Here is a 12,378-nt window from a genome sequence, read left to right as displayed (position 1 = left end):
AAATGGTGTTTGAAAATAAGATACTGTTAAAATTCACAATCTCGTTGCAAATTTTATAGATATCTGATGTTCCTGGTGTAATAGAATTACTTAGAAATAATGTCGTTGTCTCGTTTTTTTTTTTTTTTTTTCAATTTCAAAACAAGGAAGAATGTGGTATTTTGCATTGGAACATTTTCATTTTAAGTGCATCTGAAATATAAATACGGAGAACAGATATTTGGCCTTTTCGACTAATAAATGAATGGAAAAAGAAAGTACTCGAGGGAGCAATGGGTTCTAGCACAGATCTCACTCGTTTATGTTTGACCACATATGCCAGGCATGTGTGACGTCACGTTACTAGTGAATCATATCTCCACATTTCCCGTGACTGACATGTATTTTTTTCTTTTTTTACTGTAGCTCGAGTAATCAAAATTTCAACTCACGAATGAGCATTTACTATATAGTAAATTTTGATGTTCGAACCTTAAACTGAATATTTATAGTACGTCGTGAGTCTCGCATTTCGTCAATCGTGTCGTGTTTCCCCTTATCATTTTTAACGAATTTTCTCTCCAGTATAAATAGTATAGTTTCATCTCTAGGTATCTTTATGTTGTTTTCAATACTTTTACCTATATAACTTTCATATTATATTCTAATAGCCGCAGTTTAATCTAACATTCTATTCTATTTCAGTTCAGTCATTTATCATGTAGGCTATATGCATATCATCAACAAATACAGCAGTTTATTGTCCAATGTAGGACAGAGGCCTCAGACATGTCCTTATTCAAGTCTAGGGTTTGGCCAATTTTTATCACTACGCTGGGCACTGCGGATTGGTGATAATGGGAAACTATTGTTTGATCGCTCAATACAAACCAACCAAGTATGGGTGCCCCCGAGTAGTACAGCTTTGCCGATCATGGTATCCCCACTCAGTTCATAATATATCTATTTATTAGTTTGTTCATTTAGCAGTGACTAGCCATCTTAAACGATTATGTGACACCCAACAGGATAACTTTTCTAGGGTGTGGTGAACGGGTAAAAAATAGTACTCGTTGACTTAAGTTTCCCTAGGAGTTTTATCCCAATCTATTTTAGGCCTTCTTTTCTCTGTTCCTAGAAGGGTATTTAGGGCCACTCTTGCTTTCCTCTACATAAAGTACCATTAATATACTCTTTTCTCACAAATAAAAGTATCCACATTTTACATTTATATTTCCTGAAAGATGAGGTAATTGCAGTGTTTTCTCACTTATACTCATTGTCGTGTAAAAAAAAAATGTTGATAAAGTTGAACGATTAAATGAAGGTAGTAGGTTGGCCAATGCACCGGCCACCCCTTGAGACACTACTGCTAGAGAGTTATTGGGTCCTTTGACTGGTCAGACAGTACTACATAGGATCCTTCTCTTTGGGTACCGTTAATTTTCACTTTGCCTACACATACGCCGAATAGTCTGGCCTATTCTTTACATATTCTACTTTGTCCTCATACACCTGACAACACTAAGATTACCAAAAAAATCTTCACTCAAGAGGTTAACTACTGCACTGTAATTGTTCAGTGGCTACTTTCCTCTTGGTAACGGTAGAAGAGACTCTTTAGCTATGATAAGTGGGTCTTCTAGAAGAAGGAAACTACAAAATCAAACCATTGTTCTCTAGCTTTGGGTAGTGTCATAGTCTCTGTACCAGTTCTTCCGCTGTCTTGAGTTGGAGTTCTCTTGCTTGAGGGTGCACTCGAGCACACTCTTCTATCTTATTTCTCTTCCTCTTATTTTGAAGTTTTTATAGTTTATATATGAAATCTTTATTTCAAATGTTGTTGCTGTTCTTAAACATTTCATTTCAATTGTTAATTAATTATCTTATTTCCTAATTTCCTTTCCTCACTGGGCTATTTTCCCTGTTGGAGCCCCTGGGCTTATAGCATCTTGATTTTCTAACTAGGGTTGTAGCTTGGCAAACAACAACAACAATAATAATAATAATAATAATAATAATAATAATAATAATAATAATAATAATTTGTAGCCATAGTATAATTTGGTCCTCTAATGTAAGAACACGGCGTTTTCTCCCTGTGGTGCACTGACCTGCACAACCTTTGTCAGACTCTATGGCCAGTTCAAACTGAAGGCTCAACTTAGGGTTACACCAGAGAAATTATCGAGATGGAATTTTAATGTGATGCAACTGAAACAGAGATCTCATAGTAATAGGTCAAATAGTCCTTGGACGATTTTTACCTAGGGAGCCTCTGTCTCTCTTATTTGCGATGTAGGTTTAAAAAACACCCGTTTAAAATCTCTCTCTCTCTCTCTCTCTCGCTCTCTCTCTCTCTCTCTCTCTCTCTCTCTCTCACACACACACACACACACACACACACACAGTAAGACATACAGTATTTATTTTACCCCCTGAACTGCTCGCATTTAGGAATCTGATTCACTTTCTCTTTCCGAAACTACCTCTACCACTTCTGTTTTTTTCATGGAAACAGGTTAATTGAACAGTTGCTGATTTTTAAAACTATTAAACATCAACTAGGATTATCATTTCCTAGAAACTGAAAGTTGCATTAATTCAGTTTCACTTTCGGATGTCTTGTGTTACAAGTTTACCAGGTCGTCATCTACAAAAGGAAAACAATATTGGAATACACGAAACCAACTCCAATGGCACTACGCAGTTTTATTAATATTTCAACCCGCTGCGCACGTCACCGGTGATTATAACTTTACTTGAAATCTGGTGGTGATGCCTATGGGTATCCCGAATTCCTGGAACCGCAAGACATAAACTGGCTGAGTTTTTTCTTTCTCCCTTTTGAAATTATCCAAGTTGTATTTTCTTCTAAACAATTCAGAATCATCATGAGAAGTCGTTAATGTGGTGAAATTTATGGCAATATACTGTATTTGACTTTTGCCAGTAAAACAAAACAAGAGTCAGGTCTATTGACCAAAATGTTATTTGACCAGTTTGGTCACATGGGCTCGTTGCCAGACGCTTGCAGGATACGAATCCTATTGCTTTGTCAATTTAAACTTGAAAATTAAAGAAAAGTAAAAATGGATCTCATTCAATTCAACTGCATTTAAGCTATTTCTTTTCCTCTAGCACTGCAACACCAATAAAAACCAGATACAATAATCATTTTGGCACGTGCACAAAGTAACACCTGGCATCTATGACGTCACCAAGGGTTGAAGTTACTTTCACTCGCATACTATTTTCTTTCTTGTTCACCGATGTTGTCTGTCATTCAGAGACAAACTCCCCTTCTGTCTACTAACCGTCTGTGTCGCGCTGCCAAAAATATTTACGTCGTTGGAACATAGACTCTGTAGACTGTACTTGTAGTGCTCTTCCAAGAAGCCGTGTGAGTTTTCCCGCCTAAGACGCCAGGAAGGAATTGTGGTCTTAGCTTTGGTATAAAGGAGCGAATTTTGGTTGGGGCAGCTATCTCTGGACTTACCTTACTCACAAAATGAAGAACTTGGTAAGTATTTCAAATTTCATATTTTTTAATGCCTTTCGATAATGTTTGATTTATTAATGTAATGCTAAAATATTCTTGAAAAACTAGTTCATTGATAAGAAAACATAGAATCACTGAGTCAAAAAAAAAAAAAAAAAAAAAAGACGATTTTAAAACTTGAAGGTGACGAACAGGAAGCATTTCTTTTGATCACTCATTTTCAAATACAGCTCAGTATACGAAATTGTTATAGATATACAATTTATATGTTCGCTTAAATTGAGTTCTGATATAGTGTTTATTGTGAATTTGTGATAAAGAGTTGTCCTTGTTGGCTTAAACATCAAAATGATTTTGCGTATAGCAATGTCCTACATAGATATCATACCTATGAGTGCTATAGATGAAATAAAATATGTATTAAAGGGTCTATCTTGCGTAATTCGTAGAGGGTAACATTGCTTAAATTGCGGTTATCAGTTTTAAAGGTTAGATTATAGGTATTAGACTAATTAAGCATAACAACCTATTCGCCAAGAGGTAGGATAATTTTTTAAAAAATCCATATTATAATAGAATTAATAGTCAGTAGTTTTAGTAAAAGAATTCAGTATTAAACTGATAACGTGCAAAGTCACTTATGGAAATAGCTAGCTAAATCTATAATAGTACTAGTACTCTTGCGTATAGTATTTAGTTCATGTGCAAATTTATCATTATAAACTGCGTTAGCTAGGAGCTTCCTCATACACATATTAAGACATGGAAGTCACCATATATAAAACATGGCGCAATTAAGTACATTTATTTAAACGTACTTGTGTGAATAAACATGAAGGTATCCAAATATAGAGTACAGCAAGGTAACGAGAGCTATATACCTCTCTTTACCTTGGAGTACATAGTTTGAACGGAACATAAATATATGTAGACTATGCACATGCAGACATGTGCATATGCTTTTGTATTATTATTATTATTATTACTACTACTACTGCAAGCTAAGCAAGATGATATAAGCTTAAAAGCCCCAATAGGAAAAAAATAGCACTGGGGACAGGAAATACATGAATTGCAATAGAAGTAATGAACAATCAAAATAAAATATTTGAAAAACAGCAACAGCATTAAGTTAGATCTTTCATATATAAAGAATGAAAACCACATTAAACGAAGAGGAAGAGAAATAAGATATAGTGCCAGAGTGTAGGCTACCCCCAAGACAGTAGACCATGTTAGAGAGGCTATGGCACTACCCAAGACTAGAGAACAATGGTTTGGTTTTGAAGTGTCCTTCGCCCTACCATAGCTAGAGAGTCTCTTCTATCCGTACCAAGTGGAAAGTATTCACTGAACAATTATAGTGCAGTAGTTACCCCCTTGAGCGAACACGAATTGTTTAGTAATATCAGTGTTGTTAGGTGTATGAGGATTGAGAGCAGAGGAGAATATGGAAAGATTAGGCCAGATTACTCGGTGTATGTGTAGGCAAAGGAAAAATGATCCGTAACCAGAGACAGAAATCCAATCATCCAATGTTGTACTGTCTGGACAGGCAAAGGACGAGTGGCCAACAAGCAAAGCTGTTGATATTAGGCTCGTAAAACATAGTTTCTGAGAGAGAGAGAGAGAGAGAGAGAGAGAGAGAGAGAGAGAGAGTTGATACGATCAGACATGACCTCGCTTGCTGACGTCATCATGACCTTCAAAGACCCGGATGGACCCAACCATTTTTGTTTCTCTATTCAAAGTAAGATTGTCACGGAATCGAGACTATAGTCATTCATTAAAGGTTGGTTGTTGTTTTATCCATTCCTATCGCACTCCGATCTCTTTGGGCTGTTGTTTGTATCGCACTGTTCATTTTTTTTTTCATTCCTGTTAAGTTTTAATTTAAATTGAAGTTGAATAATTTCGATAATAGAGAGAGAGAGAGAGAGAGAGAGAGAGAGAGAGAGAGAGAGAACTTTGGTATTAACGACGCAAAGGAACTATGCTCTAGGAAAAAATAATTCAACGTTCCATGCAGCTGATATGCAACATCAGCGCTTCACCCAAGTCCAATGAAAACAACATACGAAAAAAAAATACTCGTATAAAAATAAAAAATAAAATAATAAAAATGTTGTGTAGGATACTTTCAATTTCTTCAAATATGTCTCGAATTGAGTTCTTGCGTACCTGCATGAGGGTATTTCCGTAGACGCAATATTTCGTCATTACGATTCTTCAAGGATAGAATGGGCTGGAACATTGAAAGATTATTTCCTTATTTTTAGTTTTTAAAAAATGTGCGCTCAGAGCTATTATTATTATTATTATTATTATTATTATTATTATTATTATTATTATTATTATTATAGAAACATAAATGAGAGACAATATGAAATCCGTTTTAAAGTAATAGTTACTGTACTGAACTTATACAAATTAAATTAATTTTGAGAGTATCGGTATTTCAAGACGTTAACATGTGTTTGAGCGTCTGTATGTGTGTGTACACGAATATGGCCAAACAGCTCTGACGAAACATGTTACCTCAAATATTTCCTATTTAGCCATAAGTAGCCGAGCAGTTAGGGATAAATACAGCGCACATTCACTGGTCATGGGAACTTTTGAAGGGCACCCGCCACTCCCCTTCATCAGAGAACCGAGATAGTTTCTACCTATATTCTGACGTGGCATAAGTTGAAATGCATAGGCCTAAAGTTAGCATGAAATATAGGGAGTGTTTTATAATAACCCTGAATGAGTTATTTTTTTTTCTTTCACTAGGCGTAAATATACAGACCTTGATTAAGGATTATGTCTTACGTAACTGGAGTTTCCACTTCATCGATAAAATAGCTTTAGGAAATCATAGGGATTTTGTTATGAGGATGGGAGTTTAAATGATTCCTAAACGATTTGGTGGATGGGGTAAAGCCAAATGATCGAAATTCAGATGTGATTCTAGAGCTTATTTTCGGTTCTCTTACGAACTACTGTGGTTACAGGGGCGAAAGATCTCCATTCTATATCTGTCATGTGTTTGATAAGTATTTCAAGTTAAGAATGAGCAAGTATAATATATATGGATAAAATTTGTGTAATTCCGCTCTTGAATATTTGATATTTATCTCTTGTAATTCATCTTTTACACATTTTTAATTCTGCGTAAAGGAATAGTATCAAAGAGATTTCTCATATAAAGCCTCTATTTATTTCTCGTTCTTTTTTTTTTTTTTTTTGTATTTCCATTAGTTACTAATATTTAAGCTTTTGTATGGGTGTATTCAACTCTTTCTCACCATACAATGCTAGAATTAATCCGAATCATTGTTATATTTTCCTTCTATTCAAGAGCTCTTCCTACCTTTGATGATACACGGCAATGCACACATCTTTAGCCTGAAGCATGTCGTGTGCCTCCTTTTTTTTTTTTTTTTTTTTTTTTGTCTTAAATCACTTGAACACCATGGTTGCTTCTTCTTCTTTTTTTCCTTCTTGTACCCAACTATATAGATATACACGACTTCACTCTTGCTCGAAGATATACATAAATGAAAAGACATACGCATTATTCTTATGAAGGCATTAACGAAAGATATATAATTTGTTATATAACTTATAGCCTACCTCGTACTGTGTTTAATTTTACGCTTTTCAATATTTTTACTCATGATAGACATCTATGATGATAGAGATTTCATACTATTGCACGACCCTTTTGGTGTTATTAGTCTTTATTGGTACTAAGAAAATCAGATAGCTGGAATAATGACGAAAGACAAATGGAATGTTTCCCTTCCCGGCGGGAAACTAATGTTGCCATAAAACGAGCTGGTCTTGCTTTAAGACTGGTTTTTCAAGGTCTTCTTTCCAAACGTGAGAATCTGGTTGGGTTTCCAAAAGTATACTCTCAGTAAAGTAGGGAGGCTAGTGGTAAAAAAATATATATAAATTACATGTTATAAAGTATGAATTTTTTCAAAAATAATAATGTAACTTAAACGAATTTACATATAAAAGTTGTGACAGTAGTACAGTCCTGAAGTGGGTCTAACGCAATAACCACTTCGTAATTTCGTCTCTCACGGAAAGCAGTCCCATTCAGAAGTGGTCCGCCGACGTAGCCTTGACAACAATGGTGAATAAAACTCAGGTTTATAGATTACAACATCACCTGTGGGAAAGAAGGATTTGACTCTCATTTTGCGACTCAGAGAGAGAGAGAGAGAGAGAGAGAGAGAGAGAGAGATAGAGAGAGAGAGAGGAGAGAGAGAGAGGTTTTACTGAATCCGTTGGTAATCTCGAATTTTTGTAAGAATACCTATGTATAACAATTTCAAAATTATTGATGTCGGTATTCATTGAAGCCGGTTAAAAATGAATGAAAAATATCAACATTATATTGCATTAGACCGCCATAAAGAATAATATAACGAATCTCTAACTTTTGAAATTATATATTTGATGATCAACGCCAGATTATTATTATTATTTATTATTATTATTATTATTATTATTATTATTATTATTATTATTATTATTAGTATTATTATTATTATTACCTGCTAAACTACAACCCTAGTCTCCAACAGGGAAAATTGCCCAGTGAGGAAAGGAAACAAGGAAAAATAAAATATTTTAAGAACAATAACAACATTGAAATAAATATTTCATAAATAAGCTATGAAAACTTCAAAATAACAAGAGGAAGAGAAACAAGATAGAATAGTGTGCCCTAGTGTACCCTCAAGCAAGAGATCTCTAACCCAAGACAGAGGGAGACCATGGTACAGAGGCTATGGCACTATCCAAGACTATAGAACAATGGTTTGATTTTGGAGTGTCCTTCTCCTAGAAGAGCTGCTTACTATAGCTAAAGAGTCTCTTCTACCCTTACCAAGGGGAAAGTGGCCACTGAGCAAGTACGGTGCAGTAGTTAACCCCTTTGAACAAAGAAGAATTGTTTTAGTAATCTCAGTGTTGTCAGGTGTATGAAGATCGAGGATAATCTGTAAAGAATAGGCCAGACTATTCGGTGTATGTGTAGGTAAAGGGAAAATGAACCGTAACCAGAGAGAAGGGTCCAATGTAGTACTGTCTGACCAGTCAAAGGATCCCATAACTCTCTAGCGGTAGTATTTCAACGGGTGGCTTTTTTCAACGTAAAGTAAATGTTCCAAAGACTATGCTAGGATAACAATGTGTTGATTTAGGAATATGAGTGGGCCTGTAGTCTGTTAATTAAAATTGCGAAAAAGTTGTTATAGTTATGAAATAAATATTTCACAAAAAACATAATACTGCCTACTCTAAACACACACACACACACACACACACACACACACACACACATATATATATATATATATATATATTTATAATATATATATATATATATATTATATATATATATATATAATATATATATGATATCTATATATATACTATATAGTATATATATATATATTATATATATATATATATATATATATATATTATATATATATATATATTTACTTTTAGAATAATTTATATAGGTATTGAGTAAAAGTACAAAGTATTCATCTATCAAAACGTGTTTCAATCTCTTCCTAACGTTTTTGATTATCAACTAAAACCTTTTCGCTACTGAGTGTATAGGTGACAATACTTTCGAACTTGGATATCTCATCTCAAATTTTCTTATCATTACATTTTGTTTTGATCCTTGTCCGCGACCCCAATCAAACTGATAATGTCTATTGTCACTGAGCCGCAGCGCCCTGGTCAAACCCGCTGTTGTCATTGTCGAAAGATCAAACATTCACCCGGTCTCTCATTATGGCCGCCCTTTCTCCCGACTCGAGAGCATAATCCCGAAGTTTAAAAGGGAGCTCTTCAGCTAATAAGCGATCTACTGATTCTACTTGAACTCTAGCCAAGACGAAAATAATCGACTTAAAGTTCGGAGTAGAAATGAGGTCGTGAAATAAAGGCTGGTGACAACATGAGGGTCAAAAAGATGAAGTGACGGGTGTACATATGGACTACGTATGATTTACACATGATAAATATATTTACTCTAATGATATATATTTTTTTATTAAATGAATTTTTTTGTAAAACTGTTCATATATTTTAGATTTTATTTCGATTTTTTTCGTCAAAAATAGGCTTTTTCGTATCTTTAAAGTTAAATCTCTCAATCAGTTACTACAGTACATAAAAAAATGTTACAACAGATATCCATGATATTGATAAGAGAGAGAGAGAGAGGAGAGAGAGAGAGAGAGGAGAGGAGAGAGAGAGGAGAGAGGAGAGAGAGAGGAGAGAGAGAGAGGAGAGAGAGAATGGCAAGTTGATGACCTTCATATTCAATCACTTTCAGACCAAATTTGTGGGCAGATAGAGAATTTAGAGACCTGTTCTATCGGCTGATGATCAAGACGTATCTCGATAGTTATCGAGAGAGAGAGAGAGAGAGAGAGAGAGAGAGAGAGAAGAGAGAGGAGAGAGAGAGAGAGGAGAGAGAGAGAGAGAGAATAAGTGTGACGTTTAGAGTAACCTGTTATGCAGCTGACATTAACAGTACCATTTAAAATTTTAAATGTATTTATCGATGTAGAATTATAGGTTGATTTATTTTTAGATGGGTTAGGATTGATTTTATTCAACGAATAACTAATATGTTTCTTAAATAAATAAAATTAACTGAGCTAAATGTTGAATCATGTCTTCTAAACTTCCGTCTGAAGTTTCTTATGCTTCACTCAATTTTTCGAATCTGCCGTTGGTGCATCACTTCTTATGGATGGTCCTGGGGTTTCTGCAATTATGGCCCATCTTCTTGTACGACTTGTAGTTATATAGAATGCTAATAGTGTTTAGATAAAAGGGAGATCAAGTAGTTTCTTTCTCATCTCTTATGAAAACCATACATCACACATCCAAAATCAAACCATTGTTTAATAGTCTTGGTTAGTGCCATAGCCTCTGTACCATGGTCTTCCACTGTCTTGGGTTAGAGTTCTCTTGCTTGAGGGTACACTCGGGCACACTATCTAATTTCTCTTCTTCTAGTTTTGTTAAAGTTTATATAGTTTTTATAGGAGATATTCACTTTAATGTTGTTACTCTTCTTAAAATATTTTATTTTACCTTTTTTCCTTTCCTCACTGGGCTATTTTTCGTGTTGGAGCCCCCTGGTCTTGTAGAATACTGCTTTTCCAACTATGATTGTAGCTTAGCAAATTAATAATAATAATAATAATAATAATAATAATAATAATAATAATAATAATAATAATACAGTGCCTCTGAACACTGAGAACAAAATCTATTAGAAAATATTTTTGAGTTTGCAAGGGTAAGGGGAATGAGACTATCATTTTCAAATTACTATCAAATAAAATTTTCGTCGTTTCCTTCAAGTATCGTTAATGCCCTTCTCATCGACCGTGGCCTTCCTTGCGCCGAACTGGCTATCGACGTCTACGAAATTCCTGAGGAACTTTTGCCCTATCCATCACTTTTCGCTGGTGATCTTCATCATTAAAGGAAGATAACCATTCTGTCAGAATTATTAACTGTTCCGTGTAATTTGATTATCTAATACCAAACTATAGATAAAAAGGAATTAAAAGATCGATTTACTAAATATTGTTGCATATGAATTTATATTTGTGTATACGCGCACACACATTGTATAACACTCTACGTCACTTGCTCCTATAGAATTCGCTCTAGGAATGTTCTAGGATCTTCAGTGTCCGTAATGCAATTTTTTTTTCTTTTTTTTTTTTTGTTAACCATCTAAGTGTATTGGTATTGGTGACCGGACCCAATGCTGCTTAACTTTATTGATCGAATGGCGAGCGGTACGGCGAACGTATAATATTACTTTATATATAGTATATATATATATATATATATATATATATATATATATATATATATATATATATATATATATATATGTAACATGTATGATATATATTATATATATAAATATATTTATATATATAATATATATTATATATATAATATATATTATATATATTTATATATATGTACATATATGTATATATAAATGTATATATATTATATATTTATATATAATATATTATATTATATATATAATCATCTCCTACGCTTATTGACGCAAAGGGCCTCGGTTAGATTTGATTTCACCTGGGATATATAAATATATATATATATATATATATATATATATATATATATATATATATATATATATATATATATATATATATATATATAATAACTTAACCGTTGATTTATTCGTACAAGTTCTTTTAACTTTTAATATGTTTAAGTTGCATACGGCGTAGATTTTTCTTCTAATTATCGGTTCCTCTTTCTTCTCTTTCTTCTTCTTCTTCTTCTTCTTCTTCTTCTTGTAAAGCCCAGCACTCCCGGGATGAGTTTGAAGTCGTCTTTCCCTGGCAAACTGGTTAAAGGTGTGACTACAGGTTTTGTCCTTTATCCCGTCCTTCAGGACACCGTCTGGAATCTCGCGAAAGATTGCGAAATTTCACAAAATTAATGAGAAAATATTAGTTAAAGTATGTTTGGGGATTTTGTATGATAATATATAATTGATGACATCAATAACTATTGTTAAATGGAAACAACAGTAGTTTTTTTCTTTCTTTGAAAACACATACACTCTCTCGCGTGCGTTCATACACACACACACACACACACACACACACACACACACACACATATATATATATATATATATATATATATATATATATATATATATATATATATATATATATATATATATATATATATATATATATACTGATTTGGTAAAAGTTATCAGTAGTCTCTTCATTCAACTATACTACATGTAAGGTTTTTTGTCCTGCTAATTAATATATAATGCCGAAGAA

General features: G+C 33.7%; 1 protein-coding gene across 1 annotated transcript in view; it reads left to right on the top strand.

Annotated features, from left to right (window-relative positions):
* Positions 1 to 3,243: 3,243 nt before the first annotated feature.
* The window catches only part of Cpr57A (Cuticular protein 57A), a 26,079-nt gene continuing 16,944 nt past the window's right edge, over positions 3,244 to 12,378 (top strand). Inside the window, exon 1 of the mRNA XM_068364585.1 lies at positions 3,244 to 3,502. Within this exon, the coding sequence (XP_068220686.1) occupies positions 3,491 to 3,502 (12 nt within the window). The 5' untranslated portion in view covers positions 3,244 to 3,490. The remainder of the gene's footprint in view (positions 3,503 to 12,378) is intronic.

Source organism: Palaemon carinicauda, chromosome 41, assembly GCF_036898095.1.
Source record: "Palaemon carinicauda isolate YSFRI2023 chromosome 41, ASM3689809v2, whole genome shotgun sequence".
NCBI classification, from domain to species: domain Eukaryota; kingdom Metazoa; phylum Arthropoda; class Malacostraca; order Decapoda; family Palaemonidae; genus Palaemon; species Palaemon carinicauda.
This window is presented reverse-complemented; position numbering and strand designations above follow the sequence as displayed.